The sequence below is a fragment of the Rhinolophus hipposideros genome (genome assembly GCF_964194185.1).
Source record: "Rhinolophus hipposideros genome assembly, chromosome: 13".
In the NCBI taxonomy this organism is placed as follows: Eukaryota; Metazoa; Chordata; class Mammalia; order Chiroptera; family Rhinolophidae; genus Rhinolophus; species Rhinolophus hipposideros.
Window position 1 is genome coordinate 177,494 of NC_138059.1, and position 17,123 is coordinate 194,616.

The 17,123-nt window shown below is 51.4% G+C and overlaps 1 protein-coding gene across 3 annotated transcripts in view; it reads left to right on the forward strand.

The window, feature by feature from the left end:
- The window catches only part of ARHGAP39 (Rho GTPase activating protein 39), a 55,739-nt gene that overhangs the window by 25,471 nt on the left and 13,145 nt on the right, over positions 1-17,123 (forward strand). For all 3 annotated transcript variants that reach the window (XM_081070316.1, XM_081070314.1, XM_081070315.1), the window contains exons 3-6: positions 4,049-4,480; positions 9,566-9,646; positions 14,064-15,420; positions 16,499-17,060. In XM_081070316.1, the coding sequence (XP_080926442.1) occupies positions 4,049-4,480; positions 9,566-9,646; positions 14,064-15,420; positions 16,499-17,060 (2,432 nt within the window). The remainder of the gene's footprint in view (positions 1-4,048; positions 4,481-9,565; positions 9,647-14,063; positions 15,421-16,498; positions 17,061-17,123) is intronic.

The following is a 17,123-nucleotide window of genomic DNA, read 5'->3' on the forward strand; positions in this document are numbered from 1 at the left end:
GTATCCTGTTGTCACTTGATGTTTAACTTTTTGAGGAACTGGCAAACTTTTCCAATGCAGATGTACCATTTTACATTCCTGCCCGCAGGATGAAAAGGGGCGGATTTCTCCACACCCTCTGCACTACATGCTGGTACGGTTTTTAAAACTGAGTATTCTAACCACCTAGCAAGTGGGAGTGGCAGGTTGATGGCTGTGGAGGCCAGGCCTGGGAGGGGTGTCCCTGGGAGGTGATAATCCCAGGGCACACGCTGGGGGCTGCTGCCCCACCTTTTGCACAACCTTGCAGGTTCACTGGTGACCTGAAGCCATGCATGACCTAAGGGGCCCCAGAGACAACCTCACCCTGACGGCACTGCCGATAGGTCTGCCTCTTGTCCTTATGCTTCCAGGACACCCTCTCCCGGCCTCTGTCCCTCATGCCGTCTGGTCCTCAGGATGCCTGCCATCCTACTCTTCCTTCTACAGCATGACCGGCATGATGGGTGGTGGTGGCAGGCGGGCGGGCTCAGAGCTCCCTGGAGCAGCCCAAATGACTACAGGGGGAGGTGGCAGGAGCGGGGCAGCTGCTGAGTGGGCTCGTTCGCAGGGGCACGTCAAGCGCCAGCCTGTGACAGGCACTCATGATGCCGCAGTCTGGGCAGCGACGCCCAGGGGAGCAGTGGTTCCCTAAATGGGGTCCCCTGGGGGCCTGCGGCAGGGGCACCAGCCGGTCTCCTGGTGTCTGAAAGGTTCGTTGATGGGATCAGAGAGGAAGTGGAATTGGGGTGACCGGCTGAACCATGTACTGATTTAGAGTTCGGAAACTCTATGGTTTGTTACGGAAACTCTATGGTTTGTTATGGAAACTCTATGGGTTGTTATGGAAACCCCCATAGCTCTCCGTGGTCTATGTGAGGTGATTATTGGGACATTCACAGAGAGGAGGGAGCGAGAGGAAGAGCTGAGGCTTGGGAAGAATGCACTGTGCTGTGGACAGTGTGCGGCAGTCGTGCCGCGCGTGCAGAGAGGAACAAACACATAGAAAACAGGCACGGCCGGTGAGACCCAGCAGAAACAGACCCATAAAGACGCTAGTATTGGAATTATCAGACACAGAATAGCTTTGTTTAAAGAAACGAGAAGCTTGCAAATGTGAGTGGAGGACAGGATATCCTAAAGAATGACTGTGGAGAATTGGAAAATTTATTGTCACCCCAATAAATTTAATTAAAAAAAAAATACTACCAAAAAAGTTAAAAAAAAAAAAAAAGTTCAGGTAGTTTTCGTCTACCTTTTCCATGCAGCCTTTTCAGCACTTCCAAATAGTAAACTTGGTTCACTGTTTGTCCAGCTGGTACAGATTCATAATGAATAATTTCTCTGATACCAAAAAAGGTTAACAACATCGTTTTGACTCGATTTAGATGGAACTTTTTTGGTCGTGGAGAATTGGCTGACTTCCACTGTGCACTTTGATGCTTTGTTTCAGGGTCGTATTGGTACACCCATGTTTCATCACCAGTGATAACATGGCCCAAAACATCATCTTGCCTCTACAAAAAGTCTTGGCAAACTTCACCTCTCCTTTGCTTTTGTTCATCGATGAGCTCCTTTGGGACCATTTTGCACACACGTTTCTCATGCCAAGATTTTCAGTTAAGAATTTCTTAACTTGTTTATCGATGCTTACATAGTCTGCTATGCTTCTCACAATCAGCCGATGATTTTTACACACAATTTGATGAATTTTTGCAATGTTTTTGTCAGTTCTGCTGATTACTGGCCGCCCTGACCTCTCTTCATCAGTGACATGTTCTCTCCCCTCAAAAAATATTTAATCCGTTGGTACACTGCGTTTTATCCATAGCATTATCCCCATAAATGTGGACTAACATGTCCCTGATTTCACTTCCACTCTTGCCAATTTTAACAAGAAATTTAATGTTTGTTCATTGCTCTAATTCAAGCTCAGACATTCTCAGGACAGCACACAAAAACACGCAACAATAATGAACGCCACTCAGCAAGACACCGTCACACGTCAACACGAACACAGCTGTGAAACACTGATATACCGAGGTTGTGAAACCTTACCAAGCTGTTTGTATACGGCTGCCAATATGAGCTCATGGTGGCAAGTTCACGAACTTAATTGCCAGGCTCTGGATAACCGAGAGGGATTGCTCTTAAGAATATATATTGTTTAAAAATACAACTTGTGCAAATTTATAGGAAAAAATTCTAATGGGCAGAAGTCACGTGTTTCTACTAAATGAGATAAAAATGGCTCATAAATATGAGAAAGATGCGTGATCTCAATAATCAGGAAAAATTTTAAACCACATACATGTGAATTCATTATTTTTGTGTATGTTTGAAATTTTCCATTATTAAAAAAAGCGGGGATAAAAAAAAAAAGCCGGGGGTGTAAAATTGTACTGAATTCCACTACTACTACGTAACCACTTTTTTAAAGGTAAATGGTTTTTTTTGTTTGTTTTTTGTATTGGGGAAGGCGAACAGGACTTGATGGGGGAACAGTGTGTACTTCCAGGACTTTTTTTTCCAAGTTGTTGTCCTTTCAGTCTTAGTTGTGGAGGGCGCAGCTCAGCCCCAGGCCCAGTTGCCGTTGTTAGTTGCAGGGGGCACAGCCCACCATCCCTTGCTGGCAACCTTGTGGTTGAGAGCCCGCACTCCAACCGAGCCATCTGGCCACTCAGGAACTGAGTGGCAGCTCATTGACTTCATTCTAGTTGCAGAGGGCGGCGCTGGTTCGCCCCTGTGGGAATCGAATCCAGTCAGCGAATCCTGTCAGCTAGCGCTCTAACCAACTGAGCCACCCGTCTGCCCACTATGTAACCACTTTTAATACTAGGATTTACCCTTTCCGCAATTTTCTACACAAATATATACGTATAAACACTTATGTGGCTTTTTTTTAAGAGTCTATATAACTTTCTTTAGTTATTAACTGAAAATCCTTATTTTGTCATTAAGCTTGGATTGACATTAAAACACATCCTCACCGGGATATACCATTGACCACACCCCACCCCACCCCAAGACCATTGACCACACCCGGAGGGGGGGGGAAGACCAGTGAGCACACCCCAGGGAGAGACTTGGCCACGCCTCCGGGGAGAGACCCGTGTCAGTCTGAAGGTTGTGCTGCACAGGTCAATGGCATGTGGATAGTTGACGGAAATATTGTGCACTAAATCTTTAAAACTGTAGAAATTGACTCTGACAGTCTTACTGTATGCCATAGTTGGAAAAATACACTATAGAAGATAATGTATCAATTTTTGTCCAATTACAAAAGTAATTAGTGAACGGTATAGAAAACTTGGAAATTGCAGCAAAGCAGAGAGGTGTGATGCCACATGGCAGCAGCCATTGCTAAATGACGATCTCTTTCTTATGGACACGTAGGACAGAATTCCAGCTCGGACACGTGTGGGTGTGACAGAAGCAGGTCGTCAGCATTTGGCTCGCAGCACTGCGCCAGCAGCACTGTGATTGCTGCGGGCAGGATTCAGTGGGTGAGAGTGTGGTGGGAAACAGGGCAGCCACGTGCAGCGACTCTGCTCATCACCCTTTGCAGCCTCAGCAGAAAGCAGCAGCGAGGTGCGGAGGCTGGGGTGCTCCGTGGGTTGTGCAGAGAGGACCCCCACTCGCTCACTGCCCTCCTGCCTGACTTTGACCTGCGTGTGTTGTGTAGGGAATCTGGAAGATTTTTTTCGAGCTTTCTTGTAAATCTGAGATTGTTTTAGTTGTAGATTGGCTGTCACCCCCAAGGTGGAATTTGTAAGTGATGAGACGCTAATAAGGTTTAAGAAGGTTTTATTATGTGACAGGTGTCTTGCTTTTGAAGCTGGAGGATGTGAGAAAGTGTGCAATGCAGACTTGTCCGGTGGTTTGATGCTCGAGGCCCCGGTGCAGGGCGGGGGTGCAGGGTGGGGGTGCGGGGCCCCGGGGCTGCAGTGGTTGGAAGTGTAGGCTCGGGGTGCAGGGCGGCCACCTGTCCCTGCCACCCGCCCGCTAACGCTGTCCCGCTTTCTCACAGACTGGAGTGGGTGGAGATCATCGAACCCCGCACCCGCGAGCGCATGTACGCCAACCTGGTCACGGGCGAGTGCGTGTGGGACCCGCCGGCCGGCGTCCGCATCAAGCGCACCAGTGAGAACCAGTGGTGGGAGCTCTTCGACCCCAACACGTCGCGCTTTTACTACTACAGCGCCACCACCCAGCGCACCGTGTGGCACCGGCCGCAGGGCTGCGACATCATCCCCCTGGCCAAGCTACAGACCCTGAAGCAGAACACCGAGTCCCCCCGCGCCTCAGCGGACAACAGCCCTGGGCGTGGCAGCAGTGTCAGCCGTGATGGCAGCACTAGCTCCTCCCTGGAGCCGGAGCTGGATGCCAGCGAGAAAGTGCAGGAGCTGCCCGGAAGAAGCCGGCAGGCTGCGTTTGCAGCTGTGAGGGAGGAGAGCGGCAGGTGAGACGCTGGAGGGGCAGGTGGGGCGCAGGAGGGATTTCACCAGGGACAGTGGAAACCACAAAGTCACTGAGATCTGGTTTGCACTGTGGGGTTTACCGTCTTTCTCTGAGAATGGCGCAAGGGCCGGACATGGAAAGGGGAGGGTGGCAGCCACCGAGAGAGTGGGCAGTGTCATTGTGTGCGGCCATAGGTGGGCATGCAGGCTGATTCCAGTGCATTTGGGGACTGCACAGCTGGCTGTGGTGTTTCTGCACAGGAATGGGGAGGTTGGGACACATACGGGGGTTCAGATCAATGTGGACACTGGACACACACCAGGGATCAGAGGCCCAGCCAAGAAGGTGTCATTGGCCAGGCAGGTCTGAGCTGGCTCAGGAGGGTCACCTGGGAGTTATCCCCAGAAAGCAGACCTTCCCTGAGCAGGAAAAAGCTGTCAGTGACCTCTGGTGTTCTCCAGGAGCCCGCAGGCTGTGTTTTCTCTTATCCAGGGCTCAGGCCTGGCTCATTTTTATCAGATTGTGATGGTTTTGAATCCTTTATTGTTTGCTGACTCATCTGTGTAATTAGGTGGAGGGATTGGGTTCTTTCAGGATTCTGTTGGCAAATGTGTTTGTCACCCACACTCTGGGGACTGTGCCCTGAGAAGCCGGTGCGCCACCCTCCCTGGTCCCCTGTACCTTCTAGGCTCTCCACGCGATGTCTAGGCAAGGGAGTGTGCTTTCTCCAGAAGTGTCTTAGATGTTCCCAAGGAAGTAAGAGGACGAGGTCACTGGGGTCGAGATTTCCACAAGAAGCTCTGTTTGGATTTGAGTTAGAGTTGTGTTGAATTTATGCACCAGTTTGGGTGAGATGGACATCTTTATTAGATTGTCTTGTCCCATGAATGGAGAACGATGTGTTTCATACTCTTCTTCACAAAAGACTTGCATAGTTTTAAGACTTATTTCTAGGTACTTTATCAATTTTATAGCTCTGGCTTTTGTGAATTATATCTCTTTTTAAAGTCATATTTTCTGATTATCACTGGTAAATAGACATTGACTTTATGTCAGTCTTGTTTTTTATAGTTTTGTTGAGCTCTCATTAATCTTATTAAAGATTCATCATCCATCTCCTGGGATGCTGGTCAGCTGCCCCATGAGGGCAAGGACTGAACCAAGAAGTGCCAGCATCCTGACCTTGTCCCAATGCTCAGGCTGCAGGCCTGCTGTCCCTGTGACTCAGTGATACTGTCATTCAGACTTGGGAAGTCCCCTCCTGTTGCTAGGTTTTTCATCATGAATGGGTGTAGTATTTTATCAAGTGTATTTTCTGAGTCTATTAATACTGGTGTTTGGGGTTGAATTTGGTCCCCTGGAAAGGTATCCTGAGGTCCTAATCCTTAGCATCTGTGAGTGTGACCTTGTTTGGAAACAGGATCATTGCAGATGCCATTAGTTGAGATGAGGTCACCTAGAGCAGGGTGGGCCCTAATCCAGTAGGACCAGCATCCTTAGAAGAAGAGGGAGATACAGGGAGAGGCCGAGTGACCATGCAGGCAGAGTTTATTTAGAACGATGCGTCTCCAAGCCCAGAAGTTGGAGAGAGGCCTGGAACAGCATCCCTCACGGGCACCAGCAGGAACCAGCCCTGTTGGCATATGGATCCTGGACTTCTGGCCTCCGGACCTATGGGAGCACGAGTTTCTGTGGTTTGAAGACACCCAGTCTTACAAGTGGAGCCTTGTAACGGCAGCCCCACTGCAGGACCCCACTGCAATTAGCATTTTAAAAAATTGTTATTCTGTATTTCTCGCATTCCTGGGATACTTGATTTGTGTAATTTTTTAAATAGATGCAGGTTGCTAACATTTACTTAGGATTTTTTTTCCGTATTGGTAAGTAACGATGGCCTGTGCTTTCCTCCTTGTTCTGTTTGGCTGGTTTTCATACCAACACGGGAGCATGGCCTCTGTCTTCTGTCCTCCAAACCGTTAGCTGTTTCAGGGTGTGTGACAAGCACACCTGTGCACTGTCCAGCTTCTGTGGCTTGTCTGGATAGGTGTTGAACTAATGAGTCAATTTCTTTAATGCTTGCAGGAATATTTAGGTTTATTAATACCTTAAATCAAATTTTGTAAATGTTTTTCTATTAAACAGTCCATTTATCTGTGTATACACATGTGAGCAAAAAGCTACTCATAGTGTTCTTGTTTTGAAATTTCTTCCTGTACCACCTGAGGTTGGGTTCTCTCTCTCTCTCTCTCTCTCTCTCTCTCTCTCTCTCTCTCTCTCTCTCTCGTTCAGCTTTGCAGAGCATTCTATTTCACTAGTCTGTTCAGAGAACCACTTTCGGCTTCTCTGGGCCTCTCTTTTGTATCTTTGCTCTTGTTTGACTTTGTTTGACGTTATTTTCTCAGTCCTTTCCTAACACACTGTTCGGAAACTTAGCTCATTCCCACTGTTTCTTGTAAAATGAACTTAGAGATGGTAATCATCTCTCTGCACAACTTTGGAATGTAGAATTTTCATGCAGTTTTAAATATTTTCTAATTTTAATTAGGATTTCTTCTAAATATTTTCTAATTTTAAGTAGGATTTCTTCTTTGATTCATTTGTAACTCAAATGTTTTAATTTCCAAACTGTAGGTTATTTTTCATTCTTGTTCTTGATTGACAACTTAATTTGATTTTGGTCAGAAAGCATTTTTTTTTTTGAGACTTGCTTTGTGATCTAAATCCTGAATTTTTATAATGATTTTATGATCGCTTCAAAACCAATTTCCATTCTCTGTTAAGTCTAGGATTCTCTCTGTGCCCATTACATCTGTTAACTGTATTAATGAAGCTGCTCACTAATTTTGTCTGCCTGAGAGGTGAAGTCTCCCACTGGAATGGGCAGTTTGTCAGTTTCTCCTTCAATTGGTCCATTGAGGCTTCCTTCATGTGGAAGCCACATGTTTGCAATTGTTACGTCTCCCTGGTGCATTTTTCCTTTTGTCATTACATAGTCATCCTTTTGACCCCTCGTCATACGCTTTTTGCCTCGATGCCTGTTTTGTTAACATAATGCCACTGTCTCTTTGGTTAGTATTTGCCTCTTACCATCTTTTCCAAACATTCCTTTACGCTGATATTTTGGGTGTGTTTCTTATAAGTAATGTTGCTTTTTCTTGTATTCCGAATGCCTGTCTTTAGTTTGGCAGGAGGGTTGTGACTATGGAGATTGCTGTTACAGGGGGACGATTTTGTTTATCATCTTTGCATCCATTCAGGTGCACACTTTCCATCGTTTTCTTCTCCTCTGTCTGCGGCCATGCCATGCTCACAGGCTGGCTGACATGCTGTTCGAAGGTGTTCCTGTGCAGACCACCTTCTTCCTGGCACGCGGCTCTTAAGCTCCACCCCTGCATTCTGTGTACCTCATCTCCCTGGTGGTGTGGGGGGTGTCCCTGGGGTTTGTGGTACCACCAGGAGTGGGCAGCAGGCGATCCCCCAGCACTGGGCTTTACCCAGCTGATCTGATCCGTTGGGTGGAAATCACCGGCACTTTAGTTTCCCTTTCTTGTTTGTCAAGATTCTTACTCTCTCGTCGTGAGTTTATGTTTTGAGTTCTCTCCAATGTGAATTGCTTGATTACACTTTTCAGTCATTTTTCTGCTAGACTTACTGGCTTACTTTCTGTGTTTGCAAGAGTTGCTTGCATATTCCAGATGTCACTTCCTCACTGGTTTCAGACGTTTGAAAGATCTAATACTGGGTCAGCTGCCTGCTCTCCAGTCTGGTATCTTTGATTTGGATGCAACCAAGTGTACCTTTTCTTTTCTTTTTTTTCTTTTTGTTTTCCTTGCAGGTGATGTTTTTAATGTTTTGTTGAAAAAGTTCCTCCTTGTCCTAGGTCCAAAGACACTCTCTTGCATGTCTGGTGATAACTTTATAGTTTTATCTTTCATGTTAAGACCTGAATCTTCCTGGAGCCACCTTTGTTGGGGGGCCAGGAGGGATCCATGCTCATCTCCTAAAGCCCCTTTGCCCCACGGCACATGTCCCTTCACCATCCCGAGTGTGTCTGTTCTTACGTCAGCGCCGCCCAGCGCCTGGTGGTGCACCACGTCCGTCCGGAAAGTCTCGCTTACTCCTGTTGTAGCTAAGATGCTTAGCTTGTTGTGGGCTCAGAATTCAAGCCCACGTTGTTCATGGGGCAAAAGTGTTATGTAACACTGCACTAGCAGTCTCTCCTAATACTTCTAGTAGTTTTTCAGTTGATTCTTTTAGTTTTTCTAGGTTACCAATTAATGACAATTTTATCGCTTTCTTTCAAATACTTACATTTCTTGCTTTTTATGAAATCTCATTGCATTGACTAGCATTTCCAAAACTACGACGTACCGGTGGTGAGAGATATTCTTTCCTGCCATTAATGAGCTTGCTTTTGGCCTTTTACTACTGAATTTTATGAAAGCCATGGGTTTAATACAGATATTCTCGATCAAGTTTAAATTTTCTTTTACTTCTGAATTACTTAGAGTTTCTAAAATTATACATAAATATTAATTTGATCACATGCCTTTGAACACCTGCCAAGATAGTCACCCACTTATTCATTTCCCAGGTATTGGGTGCCCGCTGTGTTCCAAGCCCCCACCCGTAAGCCTGCTGTCCCTATAAGGGATTTCTACTCCTGCTTCTTTCTCAGGTCATCTAGTCACATCTGGCTGAAGCTTTGATTCTCACTGACCCCCTCCGTGTGCCCTTAGAAGACTAGCCCCATTTCGTCATTCAAGCTCCTCAAATCCAGGAAGGGGCAGTCGGTGTCCTTCTCTGCCCCCCCAGCTCTGGATGGGGCCTCAGTGGGGCTGTCCCTCCTGGAGGGCCGGTGGGTCCCAGTCCATTCCGTGCAGGGTGAGTTCCAGGCACTACAGGGAGGCGTGCTGAGGGCAGGAAAAACACCTGTTTGAGCTGATGAAAGGGGCAGCTTTGTGAGCAGGAGCCAGCACACGGGACTTGTCCAGAGAAACTAAAAGGGCAAGGCATGTTATTTTCACTGTAGCGTGCGTGCAAACGATTGAACTCACGTCACGCCTTTTTCATTTTGCTGTTTCAGTTCTCCACCACCAGGAGTCCTTGACAAGGACTATGAGGGTTACCGGGGCCACGCGGCAGATGGCCAGCTTCTTCACTACAGGTACAACCCGCTCTCAGGCTCGGCCGTCTCCTGACCCTCACGAGGGTGCTTTCCTTGGCAGCTCTTGGGTGAGCTGGAAAAGAGTCAGGTTCAGCAGGCAGCAACTTGCTGGCCGAGCACAGTGTGGGGGCATGAGGAGCAGCTGTCGGGGCCACCGGCGCCTGGGCAGACGCCTTCTGGAGCAGCCCCGAGGCTCATGTGGCAGCTTTTGGTCCTAGGACAACCTTGCCACTGGCCACTTTGGGGAATCAGAGCCCGTGGCACTTCCCTGGAGCATGGCAGACGAATGAGGCCTGGGGTTCTCAGCACGTGGTCATCCTGGGGTTCCAACCATGCTTCCAGCCCTTCCTTGTTGATTTTACTTGTGGAGGAGGGAGCGGACTTTGGTCTGCTTGGCCCTGGTTTGGCCTCGCCGGGTGCTGGAAGGTTCTGGAGGGACCCTCAGGGCCCTGGGGTGCAGCAGCAGTTAGGCTGGGCCAGGCCATCCCTTGAGCAGCTCGTGTGTCCATGCTGGAACAGGCACCTCCTTCCCCGGCTGTGGGGGGCCCAGGCGGGGTGTGTGCCTCTGGGTGGCCTGGGTGCCCCAGCACAGACCAGGAGTGATGCCAGTGCTGGGGGTGGGGGGATTTGAAGACTTGAGGGCCTTTGCTGCTCTAACAGTGTTAAAGATTGAGCTTGGAAGTGATAACTGGGTTTGTACATCAACACATCAGGAAGGGAATCTGAGGCTGCCAGAGCCCTGCGATGTGGCTGTGAGGCCGTGGGCATGTTTCCCAGCCTCCCTGTGCTCCCGCGTCCTCATCAGTCAAGTGGGGTGTGGGAGGCCAACTGGGTGGGGCCTCTGCCCTGTGGCAGTGCTGGGAAAATTTCCCGAGGTGGACTGGAACCAGGCTCGGAAGGAGCACGGAGCCGAGAGACCAAAGGAAGAGGTTGACAACTCCATAATTAAACCAAAGTTTATTAAGGGAACTTACGGATGGAAGCCAAGTCTTAAATCTCTGCACCCCAGAGGGGCTGCAGCTTAATACATGTGGCCTCCAGGAACACAAAACTTCTCGAATATAACATAGTAGAAAACCTAGATGATCTTGGGTATGGCAATGACTTTTTATATACAACACCAAAGGCACAATCCATGAAAGAAAGAAATAATAAGCTGGGCCTCATTAAAATGAAATACATCTGCTCTGTGAAAAACAATGTGAAGAGGAGAAGACAAGTCACAAACAGAAAATATTTGCAAAAGACACATCTGATAAAGAACTGTTATCAAAAATATCTCTTAAAACTCCACAATAAGAAAACAACCTGATTTCTAAATGGACTAAAGACCTAAACAGGGGCCGGCCCGGTGGCTCAGGCGGTTACAGCTCTGTGCTCCTAACGCCGAAGGCTGCCGGTTCAATTCCCATATGGGCCAGTGGGCTCTCAACCACAAGGTTGCCGATTCAACTCCTTGACTCCCACAAAGAATGGTGGGCTCCACCCCCTGCAACTAAGATTGAACACGGCACCTTGAGCTGAGCTGCCGATGAGCTCCCAGATGGCTCAGTTGGTTGGAGCGCATCCTCTCAACCACAAGGTTGTCGGTTCGACTCCTGCAAGGAATGGTGAGCTGTGCCCCCTGCAACTAGCAACGGCAACTGGACCTGGAGCTAATCTGCGCCCTCCACAAAACTACGATTGAAAGCACAACAAATTGACTTGGAAAAAATCCAGAAGTACACACTGTTCGCCAATAAAGTCCTGTTCCCCTTCACCAATAAAAAAAAAAAAAAAGACCTAAACAGACATGTCACCAAAGAACACATAACACATGGCAAATAAGCACATAAAAGATGACCCACATCTTATGTTATCAGGGAGATGCAAATTAAAACAATGAGATACCTTGACACACCTATTAGAATGGCCAAAATCTGGAACACTGACAATATCCAATACTGGCGAGGACGTGGGGAAACAGGAACTCTTGTTCACTGCTGGTGGGACTTCAGAATGGTGCCGCCACTCTGAAAGTTTGGCAGTTTCCTGTAAAACTAAACATATTCTTACTATAGGGACCACCAGTTGTGCTCCTTAGTGTTTACCTAAAGGAGTTGAAAACTTACGTCCTCACAAAAACATGGCTGTTTAAGCAGCTTTATTCATAATCACCAAAACTGTAAGCTGCCAAGATGTCCTTCATTGGGTGATGGACAAATAAACTGTGGTCCATCCCAAATTCAGATTATTATTCAGCACTAAAAAGAAATGAGCTATTGAGACACAAAAAGACATGGCGAGACTTTGCGTGCATATTACTAAGTGAGAGAAGCCCATCTGATACGGCTGCCCACAGTGAGACTGCAGCCTTTTCAGAATGGCTGCTTTGGAGGCTAAAGATTTACTCACTGGTTTGGCTTCAGATTTGGCTTCTATGGAGACAGAAAGATCGGTGGTTGCCATGGGTTAGACACGGGGTGGTGAGGGAGGAATGAACAGGTAGAGCACAGAGGCCTTTCAGGGCAGTGAAAATACTGAATGACACTGTAATGCTGGACACATATCATTGTGCATTTGTCCAAACCACAGAACACACAACACCGAGAGCGAACAAGAACTCGGTGAGGATGACGTGTCAGTGTAGGTTCAGCCGGTGCAACCTCTCATGTGAATGCTGATGATGGGGAGGCTTGAGTGAAGGCGGGGGGCACAGGGAGATCTGTACTTTCCACTCCACTTTATTAATCTAAAAGTGCTCTAAGAAGCAGTGCCTATTAAAAAACAGGAAGAGAAAAATAGATAAACTGAAATATACGGGGATACCAAAAAAAGGTATTCAGGTGGACACTTTAGTCACCGTTGCTCAAGCAGTAGTTCGTGGTAATCAGAAGTGTCTGGACACTGATGGGAACCACTTTGAGCACCTCTTGTCATTGCAGACGTCAAACGTGACTTGTATTCACCTTTTGTTATTGGTATATATTGACTATTAAAATTTTAATAGTTTTTTTCCTTCAAATTTTTCTATACATTTTTTTGTATAACAAAAACAAAAAACTCAGTATAGAGCAGGTTAAACATAGCTGAATAGAAAATTAGTAAATTGGAAGGTAGATCAAGAGAAGATACCCTTTGTGAAGTATGGCGAGGCCAGGGGATGGGAGATACAGGGGACCACATGAGACCACAAGCACACAATGGAAAGGACAGTAACTGATTCCCAGAAGAGAGAAGACATGAGAGAAAGTAATACTTGAAAAGATAATGGTCAGGAGTTTCCAAAAGTCATAAAACATGTCAAGCCACAGATTGAGGAAGTGCTGTGAATCCCATGTGCACATGTGCCAAATGCTAAACACAAAAGGAAAAGCATAAAAGCAGCTGGAAGTCGCTTGAGGGAGGAAGCAGGTAGCAAGAGGTGAACCCTGCTCGTCTCTCCTGAACTCCAGGTCTGGTCCCTGAGTGGGTGGCGCTGCTGTGGGTCATCGGATGTGGGACGCTGTGCTGACCTTGGGCAGGCAGAGCGCAGTGTGGATCTCGAATCTGAGTATATTGCCAGCAGCGCCCAGGGGCAGTATTGCCCGTGTTGTCGCTGAGCCAGTGAGGCTCAGAAGAGGCAAAGGTCAGCATGGCCTCCTGCTGGGTGGAGGGGGCCAGGATTCGTGTCCCTCAATTCCCATGGATCCTGGCTGCCCTTAGTCTGAGTCGGGGTTTTGCAGGCAGTGTGGGGCAGTCCTGTCATCTCCATCCAAGCAGAGTGCTAACTGTGAGGACACTCACAGTTTTTGGAGCTCATGGGAGCCTCTGGTTCAAAGATGCACACAAGTGCACTGGGCACAGCGGTCTCCTGCCACAGGAGCAGGGCAGGTGCTGAGCTGGTTGCGAGACCTGCAGGAAATGTGCCCGTGGAGTCTGAGGCCTCTCGTGGGAGGTCCCCAGCTCTCCATTGTAGAAATAGTTCTGTCCTCATGCTGTGCTGGGACCAGAGCAGACACCCATGGATAGGCCCTTGCTGGGAGTGTCATGATGGGCAGCAATCCAGGTGGGGGCCTGGGAGGAGCTCCCTGGAGGGAAGGCTACAGGGCTGAGTCAGGAGGTGTGTGAAGGGAGCTCCCAAGGCAGCAGAGCAGCTACTCCAGGCTGCACTGCCCAGGGCCCCTGCAATGAAGGGTACACAGGTGGTTTACGGGGAGCCCTCTGGCCATTACCAGGTCGCCCCACAGGCTGCAGCCCCTATGGGGGGGGCTGAGGAGGAGGAGAAATGACCAGGCCCTCTGGGCCCTGACTTCAGACACCCCTGTGGCCAGGGCAGGGAGGTAGTGGGTCTAGGCTGGCAGCGGAGTCAGACTTCTGCCTCCCCTAGGTAACCTGTTCCCCCCACCCCAGGACCTTCCCACCTGGTAACCTGTGCCTGTCACCCCCTCCCCACCAGGACCTCCTCCCTCCGGTGGAACTCGGGCACCAAGGAGCGTGTGCTCATCAAAGTTGCCGACAGGGAGCCCAGCTTCCTCTCCCCCCAGGGCAATGGGTACCCCCTGGACAGCCAGCCTGGAGGCCGCTCCCGCAGACCCTCAGGTGGGCAGCATTCGCCCAGCCTGCAGACATTTGCTCCAGACACAGACGGCCCCATCTTCTTCCCAGAGCGGAGGCCATCACCCTTCCTGAAGAGGGTTGAGCTGGGAAGCTGCTCCCCGCTGCTGGCCCAGCCCCGCAAGCCTGCCAGCGATTCACAGCCCTCCTCCCCGCGCTACGCCTATGAACCGCCCCTCTACGAGGAGCCCCCCATCGAGTACCAGGCCCCCATCTACGATGAGCCCCCCATGGACGTGCAGTATGAGGCCAGCGGGGCCTGCCAGGCCGGCTCATCCCAGCGGTCTCCGGTCCGGAAGCCACTGGCCTTCCCTCAGTCGCCCAAGCAGGCCTCCGCCTCGCCCTTCCAGCAACTGGTGCTCACCCGGCAGAAGTGCCCGGAGCGCTTCCTGAGCCTGGAGTACAGCCCCGCTGGCAAGGAGTACGTGCGGCAGCTGGTGTACGTGGAGCAGGCCGGCTCGAGCCCCAGGCTGCGGGCAGGCCCCCGGCACAAGTACGCGCCCAACCCCGGTGGTGGCTCGCTCTCCCTGCAGCCCAGCCCCTGCCTGCTGCGGGACCAGCGCCTGGGGGTCACATCTGGGGACTACAGCAGCATGGAGGGGCCCGAGCTGCGGCACGCCCTTCCGCCCACGCAGCTCCCCCAGGCTCAGGACGACGCCATGTCCTGGTCCAGCCAGCAGGATACCATGTCCTCGACAGGCTACTCGCCTGGCACCCGCAAGAGGAAGAGCAGGAACCACTCCCTGTGCCACGCCCCCAGCGCCTCCTCCACAGACAGCCCTGGGGACCGCGACCTGCTGGAGCAGTCCCTGGCTGAAGAGCGGCCCAGCCTGGCCCCAACGCGCACCGAGGCCAAGGCCGGCGAGGCCGATGGGGCGCGGGGTGGGGCTGAGCCCTTCCTGGCGCATGCGCGGCTGGCCTGGGAGGCGCAGCAGGCCCACTTCCACATGAAGCAGCGGGGCAGCTGGGACTCTCAGCAGGACGGCTCGGGCTATGAGAGCGATGGAGCAGTACCCCTCCCCATGCCTGGGCCCGTGGTGCGTGCCTTCAGCGAGGATGAGGCACTGGCCCAGCAGGAGAGCAAGCACTGGCAGAGGGGCGCCCTGGAGAGGCTTGCCTTCCCCCAGATCCTGCTCGAGAAGAGCGTCTCTGTGCAGACCAACCTGGCCTCGCCGGAGCCCTACCTCCACCCCTCGCAGGTAGGTATGCGCAGCCCGTCCACAGGGGTAGGACAGGCGGTCATCCCCAGTTGAGGTGCGGACAGGCAGCAAGTGCCCCCCCAGGGACCCCACCAGGGCAGGGCGTCTGCAGTGAGGCCCTGCTGAGTGCCGGCAAGTCACCTGGAGGTCAGGGGCTGTGCCCAGATTCCACACCATGGAGGCAAGGGAGGTGAGCCGGCAGCTCTCCTCCACAGCCCCTGAGCCTCTTCTCCCACCTGTGAATGGGCTCTCAGGTGGCTCCCACACACAGGGAGGGCCAGGAAGCAGTCAGCGGGTCCCAGGTGGCTCCCAGGACCTCAGGGTGCAGCTGGGGCTGAAGCAGAGGCTCACCTGATGTGCCCTCCCTGGGCAGCACCAGGCATAGCCAGTGGCTAGGCCTTTATGTCTAGGTGGCATGCCAGAAATGTTGTGCCCAGGACTCGGTGTGGGTGGGTGCTCTGGTTCTCACCTCTTGACCCGTGACCTTTCACATCAGTCTACTTTATGAAGCCATAGCGGAGTTTCTGCCCTGGCATCTGCTCAGAGCTGGCAGAGGCCAGAGGCCTCCAGTATCAGGCTCTTCCTGTCCACTATCCACCCTGCCAGGGAAGATGTGCACAAGGACCCAGTGTCCCCGTGACAGGGCCATCTTAGTGTCCCTCCAGGCTGGAGAGCTCAGAGCACGTTTCTGTCCACAGCTCGTAACACAGGAGAACAGCAGACAGGAAGAGGCTTCCTTCCGCCCCCAGACCTTCCCTGGCCCCCTAACCCTTGGTTTTGGGAGCAAGGAGGGCACCTCCTGGAGGTCGCACCCCCAGGACAAAGGTTGTTAGGTGGGCCTCTCTGGGTCCCTGCCCCAGCCTTGCGGGAGGGTGCTAGCGCGTCTGTGCGGCAAACAGAACAAGATGGGGCACAGAGCTGGGAAGGTAGGCCTGGCCCCACCCAGGAATGACCAGCAAGTGCCGCTTCCCTGCCTGACAGCCCTGCCCATACCCTGGGGCAGCAGGGAGGCCATGCTTGTCCCCTGGCTGGGTCAGGTAGGGCCACCACCCACTCACGGCCCTTCTGTCCCCTCCAGTCTGAGGACCTCGGCACCTGTGCCCAGTTTGAGAGCGGCCGACAGACCCGCAGCGTGATGCCCAGCGCCAGCTGTGTTTTCCCGACATTCACTCTGCGCAAGCCGTCCTCGGAGACGGACATCGAGAACTGGGCCTCCAAGCACTTCAACAAGCACACACAGGGCCTGTTCCGGCGCAAGGTGTCCATCGCCAACATGCTGGCCTGGAGCAGCGAGCCCATCAAGAAGCCCATGATTGTGACCAGCGACCGCCACGTGAAGAAGGAAGCCTGCGAGATCTTTAAGCTCATCCAGATGTACATGGGCGACCGGCGCGCCAAAGCAGACCCGCTGCACGTGGCCCTGGAGATCGCCACCAAGGGCTGGAGCGTGCAGGGGCTGCGAGACGAGCTCTACATCCAGCTGTGCCGGCAGACCACCGAGAACTTCCGCCTGGAGAGCCTGGCCCGTGGCTGGGAGCTCATGGCCATCTGCCTGGCCTTCTTTCCACCCACGCCGAAGTTCCACTCCTACTTGGAGGGCTACATCTACCGACACATGGACCCGGTCAACGACACCAAAGGTAAGCCTGGCATGCAGCCCGTGACCCACACCACAGCTCTGCCTCCAGCCAGCAAGGGCCGGG